The sequence below is a fragment of the Doryrhamphus excisus genome, linkage group LG17, assembly GCF_037039965.1.
Source record: "Doryrhamphus excisus strain RoL-2023G ecotype Guam linkage group LG17, RoL_Dexc_Guam_v1.1, whole genome shotgun sequence".
NCBI lineage: Eukaryota > Metazoa > Chordata > Actinopteri > Syngnathiformes > Syngnathidae > Doryrhamphus > Doryrhamphus excisus.
In genome coordinates, this window is record NC_136373.1 from 18,825,001 (window position 1) to 18,843,840 (window position 18,840).

The 18,840-nt window shown below is 43.3% G+C and overlaps 2 protein-coding genes across 7 annotated transcripts in view; both read left to right on the plus strand.

Annotated features, from left to right (window-relative positions):
• phldb3 (pleckstrin homology-like domain, family B, member 3) overlaps window positions 1–8,193 on the plus strand; it is a 15,832-nt gene extending 7,639 nt beyond the window's left edge. The window contains exons 6-15 of one of the 3 annotated variants that reach the window (XM_058085282.2): window positions 811–972; window positions 1,646–1,756; window positions 3,498–3,599; window positions 3,684–3,771; window positions 4,262–4,424; window positions 4,675–4,756; window positions 4,827–4,943; window positions 6,020–6,227; window positions 6,694–6,779; window positions 7,499–8,192. In XM_058085282.2, coding sequence (XP_057941265.2) covers window positions 811–972; window positions 1,646–1,756; window positions 3,498–3,599; window positions 3,684–3,771; window positions 4,262–4,424; window positions 4,675–4,756; window positions 4,827–4,943; window positions 6,020–6,227; window positions 6,694–6,779; window positions 7,499–7,633 — 1,254 coding nt within the window. In that variant the 3' untranslated portion in view covers window positions 7,634–8,192. Of the gene's footprint in view, window positions 1–810; window positions 973–1,645; window positions 1,757–3,497; window positions 3,600–3,683; window positions 3,772–4,261; window positions 4,425–4,674; window positions 4,757–4,826; window positions 4,944–6,019; window positions 6,228–6,693; window positions 6,780–7,498 lie in introns of all 3 variants that reach the window. The other 2 variants (XM_078797923.1, XM_078797924.1) reach the window with 2 other exon arrangements.
• A 1,365-nt stretch (window positions 8,194–9,558) lies between these two features.
• Window positions 9,559–17,019, plus strand: LOC144894371 (B-cell receptor CD22-like). 4 transcript variants are annotated; one of them, XM_058085278.2, is made up of 13 exons: window positions 9,559–9,688; window positions 10,015–10,076; window positions 10,718–10,959; window positions 11,779–11,908; window positions 12,005–12,072; window positions 12,148–12,301; window positions 12,631–12,888; window positions 13,497–13,757; window positions 14,712–14,978; window positions 15,058–15,357; window positions 15,430–15,520; window positions 15,801–15,873; window positions 15,961–17,019. In XM_058085278.2, the coding sequence occupies exons 2-13, from the start codon at window positions 10,028–10,030 to the stop codon at window positions 16,231–16,233; spliced, it is 2,166 nt and encodes a 721-aa protein (XP_057941261.2). In that variant the 5' UTR covers window positions 9,559–9,688; window positions 10,015–10,027; the 3' UTR covers window positions 16,234–17,019. The 4 variants fall into 4 exon arrangements, 3 of the variants coding, with proteins under 3 accessions (XP_057941261.2, XP_057941258.2, XP_057941263.2); XR_009131891.2 differs by having other exon boundaries at window positions 12,005–12,301; window positions 15,430–15,581; window positions 15,961–16,024; XM_058085275.2 differs by having other exon boundaries at window positions 12,005–12,301.
• Window positions 17,020–18,840: the final 1,821 nt, after the last annotated feature.

The window sequence follows — 18,840 nt, forward strand, 5'->3', positions numbered from 1 at the left end:
AATACAGAAATACAAAGAAACCCCAATGAAAATGTAATGGACTGTTGCTTTTACCAAAAATTGCATGTGACTAAAAATTGCAATCAATCCCGATGTATAATTTTTAATCTCTGTCACTTTTGGATTTGTGTTTATTACCCCAAAAACGCAGAGATGACCTGTAAATAATATCATATATAAATATATATATTTCCCCCCTTCAATAGTAAACAAAATCATTGGAAAAACTGCATTTTGTGTCAGTCCTGCTGCCATTGATTAATATTTCAATTTGAAAATTTGTCACACTTAAATGTTTCTGGGCAAACACTTTTTCACACCACTGTACGTTACTGCTGAGGATGAGGCGCCTACTTTAAGGAGAGTTTGGCTGTGAGGGCACATAGTTTGGTGTTCTAGCAGGATGAGCAGCCAGCAAGCCTGGTGTCTTCCACCGCTTATGAAGAATGGTCATCTACTCGGATGAATTTCATCATATTTGTAGTTATCTGCTTTAGACTTGACGGACATGCACATCCGATGGGTGTCGTCCAGCGTTTTGGCTACGTTAGCTGCCGTTTGACTGGTCACATCGTGAGGCCGGAAAACTCACCATGCTTCAAGCTACCCCGGCCAGATATTTTTCATGGCATGTTTGACCATGACATCACTCACGCAAACGACAGGGAAGCCCCACAAGGCAGAAATGATGGTTTTGGGTTTAGCTCGCCTGCACAGTGTGAAGGAAAGAAAAGGCTCCACACTGCAATAGTACGACTCACAGCTGATCTGCTTTTGTGATTGCAAATAATGGGTGTGTTCTTGACCCAGGACAAAGAGGCCATGGAGGCGGCCATTCGAGCCTTTGAGGACTGGGAATTTCAGGTTCTGGAGCAAGAGAGTGGCATGGATGACGGGGGCGAGGATGAAGAGAGAAGAACGTTCTTGACAAAGGAGATCTCCTGCCAGCATCATGCTGTCAAAGCAGCGCAGGTAAAGGACGAAATAGTTTCTGTTTGCGTCTCTTTGCTTCATCTAATACTGCAAAGCAGCGTAGAAGACAGTAGACACCTTTGGAAGCTCATCTAAATGCTTCCAGAAGCTTCTCCAGGTAGGGACCTGGCTATGAGAGCATGACGTGTGTTCTGATGGAAAGACATTCTCACAAGAGCAGGGACAGAAAGTAAATGTGAAGCATGAGGAGGAGTCATGAAGAGAGGGATTGTTCCCCAATGATGCTGGCAAACTCGGCAGACCTTGCACCATGTCAGACACTGGACTGAGGCTGACCTTGCTTTTCATTGTGGACGTGTTCTAACGTGAATTTAATCTTTTTGAATCATGACTTTTCAACAGCCTGGGTTTGCTTATTCACTGTAGAAAAGCTGATTGGTCAAACTTGCAACTCCAGGTTGCATTTTAAGATATGAAGCGGAGCCTAAACACACGGCAGGCTCATCTAGCTCGGGGCGAGTCGGAGGCAGTATCCTGCATGAGGAAGGAAGTTATTCCCTCATGACATCAAGACTTCCAAAGTGTTGGAGAGCCTCTTCTCTCAAATTTAGAGAGAAGTGAAATAGGCTGTTCGTCAGCTGATCAAAAGCACAGCCTTAAAGCTGAATCTTTGTTTCCTTTTTACAAGTACAATTCTGCTATTTCTTTTTAGGAGCGAGTCCAGCTGTTGGAGAAGCAGCTGAAGGACATGGAAGGTGAGAAAGAGCGAGAGCTGGACGCCCTGATGAAGGAGAAGCGAGACCTCGTGCATTCTTCCCACACGGTGAGGACTAATACTCCACAGTTGCTCACAATCACTCAGACCGCAGGTTGTTCAAGCAATGACGTGTGGGAGGAAAAGGCCAATTAGCAGGGAGGGGAGGGAGTTTGGGTGAGAGAACACAACCTGTCTGAAAGGGAGGAGGAGGAAGAGGAGGGAGTACCATGACTCTCCTCGCAACTTTGCGTAGCGCGAGGATGTGCGAGTGGCAGCGAGGACAGGTCACATCAGGCGTCCTTTGCGGTGAGAGGTAAGCAAATGAACTGGCGCTGACGGCTCATGGACCGACTCACGCTTTCGCCCAACGAGCTGCAGAGCCATGGTGTGTCTTACCACCTCATGACAGGATTGTGCTTTTGGCGCTAGCACGTCTGCTGACGTCTGTTGTCTTTGGGTGTTTTGACAAGGCTGGCGTTGTAAGGCCACAGGCAACATGTTTGACTCCTTGTAAACGCTCACATTCCCCTGCAGGCTCGCTGATGGATGACTGCATGTCATGTGTTTGAGTCAAGCATGGGAGGCTGGGCTCACATTGGACAAACTAGCCTAATGTTGATTTTCAAAAACCAACTACAGTTGTCCCTCCCTTGTGGCTCAGATATTGCTCCCTTTCTCTTAGTGTTTCAAAGAACAAATGATTGCTGTTTTGTGGTTGAATACGGCCCATAATTAGTACAAAAATGGCACTTCCAGTCCAACTGGCACTCATGCCCAGGTAAGACGAGCAGGAGTTTAATGTATGTCTTAAATGGCTTATTTACTGGTACTATTGTACTATATTGGCTAATAAGAGTGTCAAGCCCTTTCAAGCTGTGATTGCAATACACTGATGGGACAATAGCCCCCACAGGAAATACACTGTCCCACTGTCCAGACAAATGTGCAAATGTGTGAGTCTGTTATCCTATGTATGTCTGTTCCATATTCTGCTTGGTCTGGAACCAACTGCGATAAACGATGGATGTTCTTTCTCAGCAGCCCTTAGTGTGTTTTGTCTTCATTACTGTTTGCACATGTCCTGTTGTAGTCAACTGGTAGTGCTGAAACCTTCAGTAATCTTTCGTTTGAGGTGATTAATTGGTTCCAGACCTGACTGTGATTAGTGACTCTCTGCGACAGTAGGATTCAGTATTAATAAATCGAACATTTTTGGAGTTGTTGCATAAATATCCTTTTTAACATTACAAAGATGGCGTTTCTTTGATCCTCAGTGCCATGCCATGTCTCCCTACTGTGTGTGTGTGTGTGTGTGTGTGTGTGTGTGTGTGTGTGTGTGTCTAGTATGGAGGGTGGGAGGGAGGGGCTTTCTTAGTAATTGTTTTTCCTTTCAATTGTGGTAATTGTTTTTAATTCTGTAAAGCACTTTGTGTTGCGTGTCTTTGCAGGAAAAGTGCTCTACATATAAAGTTGATTTCATTTGATTTGATTTGACAAGAGCCCTGTAGACATGAAATAACAGCTCCATAGTCACTCTCAGACTCTGTCATTCTTTTACACCTCATTGCGCAGCACTTGGGTGCAGATGACCGGATCTCTGCAGGGACAGAAGAGACTACCGCCACTCATAGTATACAGCAAGCTAGCGAGCTAACTAGTTGGTCTCCAATTGATTTATTCAAAGAGGGTGGGCAAGAAGGACAAAGTAAGAAGGCAAAAACTTGTCACCAAAGACCACAATAATGTTTGGCCTACTGGCTCTTTAAACTAAAAATTTCAAGCTAAAATTCCAAATGTTGCCCCGCAGGTTATTCCAGAGAACAAGGTATTTGCCAACTGGTCAGACGTTACGAGCTCCGCCCCCGGTGTGATGTCCCTTTCATCATTTGCCATTGACAAGCCTCCTCAGGTGTGCAGCTGCGTCCGACACCACACTTTGGATGCCCTGTTTTTACGGGAGGTTAGATGTTGACTGCATTTTGTCTCCATGTAGGACCCATGCAAGGACTCTGGCAGTCTGCCGGGGAGGCGCAGCTCTCATCGCAGCAGCAAACTGAAGGATAGGCCGCTCTCAGCTCAGGGTGAGCTGTCACCTGGCCTCGCTTCAACGTTACAATGGCCGCTTGTTTGTCTTGACTGTTTATTCTCTTCCATTCAGCCAAATCTAAGGTGTGTTGATAGAAAGTCGTCAGCTTGCGGACGTAGTTGTAGTCGTGCTGGTGAAAAGGCGGATTGACCTGCACAGACCAGATGAGCCAGAAAAACTCTTGTATGCTTTAGCCTGGCCTCACACGCTGGACTCTATCATTCATCAACCAACCAGAGTCTTAGTTGTTAGTTCTTCTTCATCTTTAGGCCTTTGGGACAAGTCTATGTTCTCAACTTTGTGGGAGCAGTTGGAGGGAGGTGCTCTTCTGCTCCCACTGCACATTAAGGCGTGCTTGGACGGGTTTGGTCTGGAGGACCATTAAACGGCAGATATCCAGTCGAAAGTCCTCCCAGAACATCAGGTTCCTGAGCCCTGCCGCCCCTCCCATCGAACGCCGAATTGTTCTCTGCTTCTTCTCCCAGGCTTGGTGAGGACGCTCCCAGGAAGTGGCAATCCTGCCTCGGAGGCTTTCACCTCCCTTCAGAGACACAACAACGGGCACGTCGGCGGCCTCAGACCTGACGCCGCCATCGGCTGTGAGCGCCTCACGCCGAGCAACAGCATGCCCTGCTCTCGCGCTGCCAGGTCAGCTCGCTCTGCGCTTTGGACATTAACTTGACTCCGATTTTTTATGTATTTATTTATTTTTTTAAGTGCATGCACTCAGTAAAACAAGATCTATTCAACTAAACATTTCCATCAAGCTTATCCAGCTGATTCTAAACTGAAAGGTTTTTTTGTTTTTTACCGTTTGAGGACTTGGTGTAAAAATCGACATAGGAATCCATTTGGAGGCCAGCAAGTGAAAGGTTTTGCGTGTTGTTAACTCTTGCAGTCCGTGTCTGATGGATCTGGTGGAGATTGAGAGGAAGCTTCGGGAAGCCAAAGCAGAGCGAGAGAGGCTGCTCAGAGAACGGGTGAGTGGTACGGCAGAAAATGTAAGACTTTAGGTGTTTGAAAGGCTCATTTCCCATGACGTGCACACAGGAAGAGCGAAAGCGACTGTTGCTGGAGGAAAGAGGACGGCAGGAACTGGACTCCCCCAAACCAGAGCGAGCAGAACCACAAGAGAACCAGCTCAGCACCCCACTCAACTCACCCGAGGTATCTTAGTTGACTAGCATGCTCTACATTGCCAAATACTGAGATGCCAAGCGGAGAATCTAACCCAGGTCTTCCCATTCTCCTGACTGTGTGGCCAACATGCTAACCATTTTTTATAAGGTGCACACAGAGCAACAAACAACTTCAAGCTGTCTCCTTCCGCCTCCGTTTTTTTCCACGCCGTAAGGCGTTCAGGCGCATTCATAATTGTGTTAAGCGATAATTGTTTTTTATTTTTATTCAGGTACCCCCTATGAACCTCTGCTGCAAACTGAATTGAAAATGTGTGACGTCACGCCATTTAGTTTTGCACATTAAAGAATTGCAGACATACAGTCAATACGATGGCTCTTCCTAAACGTCTTGTCAAAGCATCTTTCTGCTGGAAAATGTTTGACTCGTGAGATGGTGCCCTCTGCTGCATTCATAGTTGCAGCCCTCTGCAGATGGCACCATCTTTGATGGCATCACCATCATTAATGCCCATTGTCCACAATCTTTGTGTGAGACATGAGAACGTCTTTCTCTTTTCTGTGCCTTCTTCTTTCTCTTTGGGCTTTTCCCTCCAGGGGCCGCCACCACAGCAAACCAATCTCCTCCATCCAACCCTGCCTCTGCATCTGTCTTTCTCACAACAACTACCCTCATGTCCTCCTTCACTACATCCATAAACCTCCTCTTTGGTCTTCCTTTTGCCTGTTTATATCTTTAGGGTATAGGTTTCCCCCCATTCCAAAAACATGTTAGCTTGATTGGCCACTCCAAATTGTCCATAGGTATAAATGTGGGTGGGAATGGTTGTTTGTCTATATGTGCCCTGGGATTGGCTGGCCACCAGTCCAGGGTGGACCCCGCCTCTCCCCGAGACAGCCGGGATAGGCTCCAGCACCCCCCACCCTAGTCAGGATAAGCGGCATAGAAAATGGATGGATGGATGTACGAATCTTTAGAATCCACAGAGAAGACGTGTGTTCATGTCTCACAAAAATGTTCAAAAAGTGCACTTTCCCTTTCAAACAGCATACGTTTTTAACATATTTTAACGTATTTACGCCTGACATAATGTGTCTATGCAGCACAGCTTCCCGCTCTTCTTCTCGCCACACTTTGACCTCCGCACCCATGTAGAGTCCCTGGGCCACAGCGTCTCCGGCTGCACCGACCTGCGTCTGACACCTCGGCGCTGCGCAGGCTTCCTAACCAAGCGTGGAGGCAGAGTGAAGACCTGGAAGAAGAGGTGGTTCCTGTTTGACGTGGACCACAGGCGGCTGGCCTACTACACAGGTTGAGTTGGCCACCACACAGACCTCACCAAAAAAAATTCATCACTCCTCTGGTAACAACTCATAAAAGGTGTCTAGGCTGCTCTTCTACATCTTACATCTATATCCGTCACTGCTCACGAGACATTTTCTCATATACCAACTACTAGTTTTTCTGCCTGGATTATCCAGGCGGGTCCTGTCATGCAACTTCAGTCAAGCATCTGTGTGTGCTTCCTTCACCAGTTGCTGTTTGTTGCTTAAAATGACAAGAATACATTCAATATGCAGAAATATACAAGTATTGAAACTTTCAGGATGACTAATAAGGAATATACAATGTTAGGGACTGGGAGAGGGCTGATGTCCAACCTAAAGTAGGCTTTGAGTTTTGGCCCCATGACTGAGTTTGACACCCCTGGGTTAGACGAAGCAGCAGTCAGTAGACATATAATAAGTAGAATAATAATCAATATGTTTTTCTGCAGACTGTGATGAGAGGAAGCTGAAGGGCGTCATCTACTTCCAGGCCATAGAAGAAGTTTACTATGACCATCTCCGCACAGCCACTTCGGTGAGTCCAGTGTCATGTGACCAAACATCATGTTCCATATTTCTTGGGTAAAAAGGAAGCGGGTGTCACTGTGCTCATGGCCACTAGGTGGGGCTCATAGTCCAGGATGTTTTTCTCAGAACCCTTTCTCAGTCTTTCAAATACTTTTGTCTTTGTTTAATAGTCCATCTAAAGCAGTGGGGCTGTCATCAATCTGCAGCTTGTTTTTTTCATAAAAAAATAAACAGAATTGTTCGAGACGCATTTTTGATAATAATAATAATACATTTTGTTTGTTGGCGGCTTTCAGAACACCCAAGGTCCCCTTACATGCAAAAACAGACTCAATATAGGATACAATACAAAAAAATAATTAAACAATCCAATCCATTTGATTTATATAGCACGATTTCAACAAACACGTTTCAAAAGTGCTGCACAGCAAGATAAAAATCCAGAAGCACTCTACCCTATTGACGTGTCCGTGGTGTAAAGACTGGCAGAGCAATGCAATATCCGTCCGTGTGGCGAAACGTAGCTGATTGCTTCGTTCCTCCAATAGACTTAGTGATGCCCGTGAGAGGTCGTGGGGACGTTTTGTAACATTTTTGGTTAGTGCCGTTCTGCAAGATTTTTCCAATGTAAAAAAAACATGTCATGGCTCATAAAAGGTTGAAAAACACTGTTCTAATGTAACACTAAGGCAAGATAGGATGTCACGTTTTATTTCTTCTTCACAGTCGCCTCGACCCACTCTGACGTTTTGCGTCAAGACATACGACCGCCTCTTCTTCCTGGTGGCGTCCAATCCCATTTCTATGAGGATCTGGATGGACGTCATCGTCACAGCAACAGATGAGCACAGTCGTTATTGACCAGGTGTGCCCAAGTGAAGAGGGTCACACTGTTACCCGGTGTGCTCACTCACCCTGGTGGCCCCATGCAGGCATTGCAAGTACAGCAACACTAGAGGACCAGTTACCCGTGTGCTCACCCCTGGTGGCCCCAGTCAGGCATTAAGTACGGCAGCACTACAGGACCAGTCATATCATGCAGATGGCAATAATGGCATGTTTTCTTTGTTTGGTCCTAGGTTATGTAAATAGTACAGTGTACTACATTAAATTTTTACAAGATTATTTTTTACGAAGTGTGCAAATGGGGCTATGGAGTCATACACTGTAATGGACACACTATTAAACTTATGTACAGAAAATACAAGAAAAATGACTTCCACTTTTGTGATTGATAAAGGTAAAAAGAAAACATGTATTTTAACATGCATTATTTGAACATCCACTATATATTAAGAAAATACTAATTATATATGTACATTAAATATGCATATCGTCAAGTGAGAAACAAATGCCTCTTTTTTATTTTATCCTTTCTATCAAAATAAATTAAAGCCGATAGGGGCACATTTCTGCTTCTCTGAAAGAAATGAAAACATTCCCTTTCTAGTTGTTTCTTTATGGGGAAACCCATCCGATATAAATATTGTGCTGTTATTTCCGTCATTGCAACGTCCGCTTCAGTTCATTTCAGGATGTGTCTTTCAAAAAGGATGTTGAAACATTAGTCCATGAATGCACAATTTCCTCTTTCCTCTGACTACTCAAAACCAAAAAACCTTCCCTTTTAAATTTAATGAGAAAACCTTTATAATACAATATTTGATTTTATGGTATCACAGTTGAAGAACCTTTTGATCAGATGTGTGCTTTAATGTAGGGGTGTTTTAGAATATTCCCACCATTAAATTTGGAGGAGAACACGGGGAGAACATGCAAACTCCACACAGAGATGCCCAAGCGGAGATTCCAACCCAGGTCTTTCCATCTCCTGACTGTGTGGCCTACATGCTAATCACATCCTAACCCTAACCGTGCTCAGCAGTAATTTTTACAAGAATAAAGTCCAAATATTGTAATTTTTAATGAGCATCACCTCATATGAGCAAAAATAGCATTTTACAAGCATAGAGTTGGAATTTTTTCAAAGTTGTCATGTAAACATAAAAAAATAGCCCGTGGAAGAAGTTTTAGGCTGCAACGAATGATTTTAATAACTGATTACTCGATCAATTTTTTTTTCCATTTATTGACGAACACATGTTTAATTTCCACCTCCCTTTTCAGAAATAGATTTGAACTGACAGAACAAACTGCACAAACATCAAGTGGCGTTCGAAAAATCTGTTGAAATAAAGTGAAATAATCAAACATGTCAATGTCATCGAGTCAGTAACACAGTAAATGTACACAAAAATACATTCATGATCATTTCCGTCAATCTGTTGCTCGTTGTTTCAATGAATGGAGGCCAGAGATGGACTAATATTAACATATATAAAAAAAAACCCTCAATTACCACAATTGTTTTTAATTGGGTAATCGATTAACTATTGATTAGTTGATTCATTTTTACAGCTCTAAAAAGGTTACAATGTTTCAAGGAAAATAAAGTGAAAAGTTTTATAAACAGTCATCAAGTGCCATTTTAGTAGCAAAGAGTTGAACTCAATTTAAATAAAAATGTATTTTTAAAGTTGTGATATTATGGAAATGAAACCAAACAAAATAAAGTTGTCATTTTTGGGAAAATTTGGTTACAGAAAAAGTTACAAGAATAAAGTAATATTATGAGAAGGAAAATTTATGAAGATTGTTTAGGAAATTTGAAATCTTTGGAACGGGGAAAAAGAAGAGCAAAGAGTGAAGTTGGTGTTATGCTTTTTACCTAAATGACAGAGGTGAGATGCGTTTTGGTCACCCCTGGATTACATACAGCCTTTCAGTTTCCACAGAGAAGTAAAGACACACGAAACCATGATGACTGACGCCTTACACAAATGACAGAGGCTCACTGACGCTCTCTGAAGTGAAGAACGCGCACGCAAGCTGAAAGAGCACAGTCCATTTTTCAAGGTAAGAAATCCATCTTTTCATTCATGGAAAATGTCGTCTTTCTTTTTGGGCTGAATTGAAATTGTTTTGCTGACCTCGTGACTTTTGAGTTCTATAGAGAATTGTTGAAAGTATTTGTCATCCCGAGTGTAATACTCCTGTGTGTAAATGTTATTATTACGTTGTAGTTCGCAATTGATCAAGTGCTGCTTGTGAACTTTCAAACTTTTGAAACTATTACACTTGCACTTTGCAGGGTAATTTTTTCCTGTTAAAAAAAAAATAACAGTAAAATGCCTTTTTTATTTGCTATGACTGCCAACCATGCATTATTTTTGTTCAAGTAGGAGAGAAAAGAAAATGACACACATTGCTGTGACGCTTTTACTGCTTGGCTGCCTCTTTGAAGGTATGTTGTGTTTTGGTTCTTTTCAATCTTCTTTGTCTATTTTTTATTTGTTTATTTTTCAATTGTCCAAATGTTCTCAAATGATATTATATTAAGGTGCATGTAATAAGCCTTAAGTAATAATTAACATTAATACGTCGTATTATATTAAGTTTTAATATTAGGTGCAGCATTTATAAGGCAATATGAGCATTATATTTTAATAAGCCTTTAATGAGGGTGCATTGAAGGATTTATTTCCTATCCAGATTGACATTCTTGACATTCCTCGCTCCTGCTTACGTGTAAACGTCCATGCTGTTTTACTAGTGGTTGTATGTGCCTCACGGCTTCCGTCCGTATTCAATACAAAAGGCCAAATAATATGAGGTGAAGTTGAACATTAACAAAACGCCGCTTGCATTGGATTTTACTGATACCCACAAATGCATCGCGATGATTCTCGATTTCACCCGTCAATTGCATCCATAAATTAAATCAAGCTTTTAAAATGAACATTTATATAGCATTATTAATGCTAAAGTGCATTTAATAATCTTAATATTATTCAATTTAATTACTACTTATTATGGCTTACTATACAAGCACCTTAATATAAAGCATTACCATTATATTTATTGTCCTTGTTTTTTTCTCGCCAGGCAGTCTGTGCCAGGAGTGGGCCGCCATCATGCCGTCCAGCGTGGAGGGTCTAGGTGGCTCCTGTGTGAGGATCCCGTGTAGGTTCACCATGGCCGCTGGATTTGAGGCTTACCTGGATGACACCTGTAGAGCCATATGGAGAAGAGGTCGCTTCTTCAAGACTGAGGTATTCGACTCCAGTCGGACTGGCGAGAGCACCAGTTTGAACCTCCTGCAGGGAAACCTAACCGGCAGTTTGAAGGTACGGTCGATAAGCTGAAAATGAGTGCAGACCTCCAAAAAGACCAAATATAAGTCTGCAATATTTTTGGGAATAGTGAAAAGTAGGGCCACACAATAATAATTGTGACAATATGAGGGAGTTATGACGTCATACCGATATATCCAATAACATCAAAGAAATAGCTCCGATAACTCCTAATTAAAAAATGAGGCGAGATTAGCAGTAGCCTACTATGCATGTAAGCAAATCAAGCACTTTTGCACACCAGCTGCTCTGAGCGTGTTGGGCGACAGCAGGTGGGGTGGAAATCTCTGGCCACCTCACGATTCCATGCCATCACGATTCAGAGGCCTGTGATGTCATGATAAAAAGATTATCGATGCACCTTTTTTGTGATCAATAGTTGGTCATTTGTTTAATGCATAATGTTTCTATACATTTATTTGTACTTGGAGTACTACGAAAACGAAGCATATTTTGAAATTTTCCGCAATTAAAACAGATGAATTTACTTCTACTCTGTTTTCATAGTTGGAAGGTTACATCTACAAGGGTTAGGGTGGGATTGAACTCGGGTCTGCGCGCTAATCTCTCGGCCGCCGTGCAGCTGACACCCATATTATCTTTTAAAATATAGCGGATCAGCAGCTGATCCCTTCCTGAAGATGGGATCGGAACATCCCTACAAACTTATACATATATATACTTATACATATAAAATCTGTTATTGGTACCATATCGGTCTTAAGAAGCACAAAGTTATCGCTGGTATTGGTTTGGGAAAAATATGGATGTCCATTTAAATCTAAATATCTGGAGTGAACGTTTGTCTACCAGGATCAGGACTGCACCACCATCCTGCACAACATGCAGTCAGACAAAGACAGCGACTCCTATTACTTCAGGCTGGACTGTGACAACGCGCTCAAGTTCAACTTTGGCAGCAGGGTGCTTTTATACATCCAAGGTGGTCCTTGCGTCGTGCTCTTTGGTGAGCTGCTAATGTTGCGTCGCATCGCGTAATTGCGTCTCCTTTTCCCTCCACGCCTCTGCAACCCAGCAGATGCTCCCCTCATGCCCGCCGTCAAAGCAGACCGCACAGAGGTGGAGGAAGGCGACACTCTGAAGCTGGTGTGTTCAGCTCCAGCTCCATGTCCCATGCTGCCGCCTGTTCTGACGTGGGCGCCGGCACTGGGCTTCTTTCAGGAGATGTTGGAAGAATCACGTGTGACCTTAGCAATGGAGGTGAGCGCCTCTTACCTCCACAACATGATGAAGGTCACCTGCACGGCGCTCCACAGGAGACAAGGAGTACATGACGACCTTCATGCTGAAAACAGCTTGACCCTTCATGTTGCTTGTGAGTCTCTTCTTCTTGATTTTCTTCACTGGATGCAATCATTTGGAGTGCATGAGAAAGTGAAAGGCCATATACACACACACATACATACATACATACATACTACCCCCATATTGGTTGGGTATTTTCCTAGAAGTTTATGATGATGAAGTATTGTTATGCAGAGAGTTCTGTGGTTGGGTTACATGAGGAAATACAATTACTGCAGAGAGGAAGTTGCTTTGAATGTTGCGTTTGAAAGTCAACATTCACACTGACCACTGACTATCAACTGTCTTCAGTGCCAACTGCCATTGTCGCTTGCTACTGACTGTAAAATTGTTCTTTAGACACTCCAAAGAACACCTCAGTCAGCTATGAGGGCCCCGTGACAGAGGGCAGTTCCGTCACGCTGACCTGCAACACGGACGCCAATCCAGCTGCGGACAGCTACATCTGGTATCAAGTCGACCAGGCTCAGGTGACCCCGGTGGGATTTGCAAAACCACTGTCCATCACAGTCACAGAGGCCACAAACACCTTTTACTGCAGAGCCCGAAACAGATATGGATCCCAGAACTCATCCAGCACACGGATAGACGTGCATTGTAAGTCCAAGTCGTGCACATCAATGACCTCCACCAAACAATCCTCATTGTCAAACATTATACAGGAGAACCGGGCAGGTTCTGTGGAAGCCACCTGAAATAAATGTCGATTTTGTAATCGGGCCCCCTGCGAAAAGTGCAGTTTTTTGCCCTGATGGGGGAAGGGAGGTGTGAGCTAAAGAAACAGCCTAAAGTCAACAGAAAAGTGCATTTTAGATATCATAATTGTTACTTCTCAGGGCAGTTTTATAAAATAATTATGACTTTTCACAATTTGGACTTTTTATCTCATATTGGACTTTTATGTCATAACTGTCTCATCTCATCATGATTTTTTTTTTTTTACTTATCACAATTTTGACTTTTTAGCTTACAATTATGACTTTTTTCTCGTATTTCTAACTTTTTATGTCAATTTTGGCTAGCTGAAATTATGTCTTACAATTCTGCCTTTATCTCATAGATTTGACTTTTTATCTCATAATTGTGTCTTCCCATTGAAATTATTTTTCTTGGTGTCGGAAACGGGCTTTCATGAATGAAATCAACGTCAGTAAAGGAATGAAAAGACCCTTTTTAATGACCTGTTTTTCCCGACTGTCCGACAGTCCCTCCCAAGGAAACGGCGGTCATCGTGGAACCTGCGGGTTTGATAGTGGAGGGTGCCTCGGTGGTCCTGCTGTGTCAAAGCCGGGCCAAACCTCCCGTGTCCAACTACATGTGGTCCAAAGACGGCCAAGAGCACAGCGAGACGGGAGCGGTGTTGCTTATGGAACGTGTGGAGGCGAGGCACAGTGGCGACTATCGCTGTAAAGCCTCCAACATGCTGGGAGAGGAAAGCTCAACCGCCATTCATCTGGATGTCCAATGTAAGCGGATGTGACATCATCACCGTACTGCCACAGCGGCTTCTTTCACTGAGTTGACAGCTCCAGCGGATATGCGACCCACTGTCATGTCGTGTGACAAACTCGGTCTGGACTGTCACTCTAGCAAGTCATGTGTCTGTCTTGTTTTGTGTGTACATCTCTCTTTGCTTCGATGTCATTTCCAGAAGCAGAAAGCAACAAATCCGTCTGTTTGCTGACACACATCCATAAGTCATTGCAATTCATGTCAACCCCGTAGACTATCAGAATAATCAATCATTCATTCCTTTTTTTACCGCACACCATTAACCTTACTATTGGAAAAAAAAAAACATTTTTTATTTTAAATACACATTTTCCTAAAATAAAATTTAAATATAAAAAATATATACTATAAAACACAAATTCTACATTTAACAAGCAAATTCCCCCCAAAAAATTCTCACATGATCAGGTTTTTTGAGCTGCCAGTTTTTCCTGCCTGAATGAAATTATATTTTGGTTTGGTTTTGGTTTCAAATGATAGTTCACCTGGTCTCCTGGACACACAGTATGTCTACCTTCCTCCTCTGCATCATGTCAACCAGGTCTCCACCTTTTCTTGTCATATTTCCAACATTCAAAGTCCCTACTCTTAGTTGTAGGTTCTTGGCGCTCCTCTTCTCTCTCTTCTTACGGACACATCTTCCTCCTCTCCTTCTTTGACCAACAGTAACCCAATTTCCACCGGCACCTTGTAGGTGCACAGCAGCGATGGCGTTGTTGTTAACCCGGGCCTGGACCGATCCGGTATGGAAGTGGCATTGTTGATTGGAATAGTTGGTTTGGCAAACTTTGAATTGAATTGAAAGGTTGAATAACTTCCAAATATCTTCCAAAACAAGTCCATAGATGACCAGAAAAGCTTTGATTATTTTCTAAGGAAGTTAACCGGATCACCTTTGTTTCTTTCAGATCCACCACGGAACACCTCAATGACATTCCACCCGTCTGGCCCGGTTCCAGACGGCAGCACAGTGACTTTAAGGTGCGCAAGCGTGGCAAATCCGGCAGAGGCAGACGTCACCTGGTACAGAGTGGCCGCGGGCAAGCGTGAGGCGATTGGCGCGGGGCAGGAGATCTCCTTCAATGTGAGCAAACTGTCAGAAGATCAGTTTTACTGTCAAGCCGCCAACATCCATGGGTTTGATGCCTCAGAGCCCGTCAGCATTGATGTCACATGTGAGCTGTTTTTATCTTTTAAAGTCGGCATCATTTAAGACAAATATTCTGGCACATTCAAACGACTTCTGCTCCTCAGTCCGTCCAGAGATCCTGGCCTCATCCCACTGTGAAGACGTCTCCTCCCAGAGACGATGCTCCTGTGACAGTCGGGCTAACCCGCCACCGGCGATGTATTGGGAATTATCCGGAGCGACTGTCAATCATTCTGCCATCACAGAGGTGCCCCTCGAGGGCCTGACAACGAGGAGCATTGTCACCCTCTTAATTCCGGACCAGGACCAAGATGAATACGTGTTGTCGCTCGTGTGCTTCAGCGTCAACCCTCTTGGCTTGGACAGCCTGGTCTTTAACATGTCTTCCACTGGCATTGAAAAAGGTCTCTTGGGTTTTTTTCCCCTCATAATGATCCCTTTCAATCATTTCTGATGCACATCTTTGGACTTTTCAGGTCAGTACAGTCTGTCGGTTCTGGTTGGCTCCGCTGTAGGAGTTTTAGCGATGCTGTTCTTGAGTCTGCTGCTGCTCTTGTACATTTGCAGGTGAGGGATTTTGTGACTGCAAATGCGATGTGCCCTGTGCCAAGGATTGGCAATTTGACTGGTTAGTTTTAACACAGATTTCGCTGAACAAAAGAGCCTCTGTGTTAGTAGTATGCGAAAGAACCATACGCCGCCTCAACAGCCTTTATTATTTGTACTGTACAGACTGAACTGAAAACTGAAACCAGGAAAATGCAACAAAATTGAGAGCATACAAGCATATTCAAGAGTCCAATGCTAACTGTAACATTGTCTTATGTTAATGCTGTGTTGGTGCTAGGAAAACAAAAGGCAGCTTTCCGCCCAGTGTGGGACAAGCAGACAACGCCTCCCACTATCTGGTGACAAATGAGGTGCGTCAGTGTTGTGGAGTTCATTTAAGGTTCCTGGGTGCATTATCCGTTCCTTTTGAAACAAATTGTTGTTTTTGTCATCCACAGAGCAACTCGGCGCATGTGAACGCCATTTACACCAACCAGGCAGCGCCTGTCGAGGAGGACCAGCTTCACTACGCCGACGTTAACTTAGCCAAACTGCAGGCAAAGTCGATCACTGAGTCTGAGATCCGAGGTCTCTCCTCCATGACGGGCGAGTATGCCGAAATCCGACTGCGCTCAACGGGAAATGATGGAGAGGTAGTGAACACTCATGTAGGGCAGAAGGAGATGAATGGCAGCGCAGCGAATGTGGAGGCCCCGGCCTCACTAGAGTGAATGTGAGAGACAATGGCAGCTTCAGCTGCAGACGCCGTGAACAGGAAAGTCTCCTTCCTGTTTTTCAATTTTTCCTTTCTTTTTACTGAAATAAAAGTAATATTTATCAACTGTACTCTACTCTCTATTTTTTAAATTGGTCTCTTCAACAAATAGATTGAGCCTTGTGAATTCTGCCGAGCAACAATTGGCCAATCAAACCAGTCACGACCAGGAAAACGTATCATGAGCTTTTGCTCTTTTTTTCTGAAACTTAATTGAATTTGTGATGTTTTATTACATCTTTAGAATTGTGTAGCATTTTTGTTGTCCAAAAATGTCCGATGATGATGGCAGAAGTGAGTGTGAAGAACAACAGCTTAATCACGGCACCCAGAAAGACACTAAACATGATGCAAAAGACAACAGCGGTGAATCTTTATTCCAATCAAGTCCTGATAACAATTCCTCTGCTTCATCAACCTTGTTGTCAGGAGAGACTTGCACAGAAGATATTGAAAACAAGATTTTGGATGATGTTGTTTTCACAGCAGAGGACTCGAAGATATGCTGCCTCTTGAAGAGCGTTGTGCAGAGGTTTGTCATTTGTCCCGTACAGAAGCAAAATGTGCTCCCATCTCTGCCAAAATGACAGGATTTCCACATAAAGTGTCACCCACCCAAGTTATTGTTATTAATCTTTTCCAACGTGTGTGTGTGGAGAACGTGGTTGTATGAAAACTGAACAGATTTTTAAGAAAAATGTAAATCCAATTTGTATAAATTCCAGCCACTGAAAATACAAAACACATTTTGTGAATAATCATAGTTGTGCACACAGAAAACAAAGTGAAATACTTTCATTCAAACAGCAAATGAAATAGGATAAATTAACAATTTTTAAAGAGTCTTGTTGGCAAAGACGGCAACGCGCAGAGAAGTAGAAAAAGCGAGTCACACTGACACCACCTTTTTGTTTTAGTACAAATTATTTCCTGTATTCACCACTTACTATACTTTCACGGTGGGCCACTTTGATGAATGATACAATACAGGGCAAAATGTCATTTTTCAAAATGATCATTACAGGATATTTACAGGATTATTGTGTAAATGAAGTATTGATTGAATGTTTACTGTATGATATAAGATTGCTGAATAAACAATACCATTAATGTACCAAAGGGTGTACTGTAATGCAACAGTTTGTTACGCACAATGTTGTACACTAACTGGAACACTGTATAAGATTCATTCATTCATTCGTTTTCTACCGCTTTTCCTCACGAGGGTTGCTGGAGCCTATCCCAGCTGTCTTTGGGGCGAGAGGCGGGGTCCACCCTGGACTGGTCGCCTGCCAATCCCAGGGCACATATAGACAAACAAGAATTCCCACTCACATTCATATATATACAGTGAAGAAAATAAGTATTTGAACACCCTGCTATTTTGCTATTTCTCCCACTTAGAAATCATGGAGGGGTCTGAAATTTTCATCGTAGGTGCATGTCCACTGTGAGAGAGATAAACTAAAAAGAAAAATCCAGAAATCACAATGCATGATTTTTTAACAATTTATTTGTGTGATACAGCTGCAAATAAGTATTTGAACACCTGAGAAAATGAATGTTAATATTTGGTACAGTAGCCTTTGTTTGCTATTACAGAGGTCAAACGTTTCCTGTAGTTTTTCACCAGGTTTGCACACACTGCAGGAGGGATCTTGGCCCACTCCTCCACACAGATCTTCTCTAGATCAGTCAGGTTTCTGGGCTGTCGCTGAGAAACACGGAGTTTGAGCTCCCTCCAAAGATTTTCGATTGGGTTCAGGTCTGGAGACTGGCTGGGCCATGCTAGAACCTTGATATGCTTCTTACGGAGCCACTCCTTGGTTTTCCTGGCTGTGTGCTTCGGGTCGTTGTCGTGTTGGAAGACCCAGCCACGACCCATCTTCAATGCTCTGACAGAGGGAAGGAGGTTGTTCCCCAAAATCTCACAATACACGGCCCCAGTCATCCTCTCTTTAATGCAGTGCACTCGTCCTGTCCCATGTGCAGAAAAACACCCCCAAAGCATGATGCTACCACCCCCATGCTTCACAGTAGGGATGGTGTTCTTCGGATTGTACTCTTCATTCTTCTTCCTCCAAACACGCTTATTGGAATTATGACCAAAAAGTTCTATTTTGGTCTCATCTGACCATCAAACTTTCTCCCATGACTCCTCTGTATCATCCAAATGGTCATATGCAAACTTAAGACGGGCCTTGACATGTGCTGGTTTAAGCAGGGGAACCTTTCGTGCCATGCATGATTTCACATCATGACGTCTTAGTGTATTACCTACAGTAACCTTGGAAACGGTGGTCCCAGCTCTTTTCAGGTCATTGACCAAGTCCTGTCGTGTAGTTCTGGGCTGATTCCTCACCTTTCTTAGAATCATTGAGACCCCACGAGGTGATATCTTGCATGGGGCTCCACTCCGATTGAGATTGACCGTCATGTTTAGCTTCTTCCATTTTCTAATGATAGCTCCAACAGTGGACCTTTTTTCACCAAGCTGCTTGGTAATTGCTCCGTAGCCCTTTCCAGCCTTGTGGAGGTGTACAATTTTGTCTCTGGTGTCTTT

What these genes read in the sequence shown, in the direction of transcription:
- LOC144894371 (XM_058085275.2), top strand. Translation starts at nt 10,028, where the DNA reads ATGACACACATTGCTGTGACGCTTTTACTGCTTGGCTGCCTCTTTGAA. An exon ending in CATTCATCTGGATGTCCAAT is followed by an intron (nt 13,758 to 14,711) that starts GTAAGCGGATGT and finishes TGTTTCTTTCAG; the next exon opens with ATCCACCACGGAACACCTCA. An exon ending in TTCCACTGGCATTGAAAAAG is followed by an intron (nt 15,358 to 15,429) that starts GTCTCTTGGGTT and finishes TGGACTTTTCAG; the next exon opens with GTCAGTACAGTCTGTCGGTT.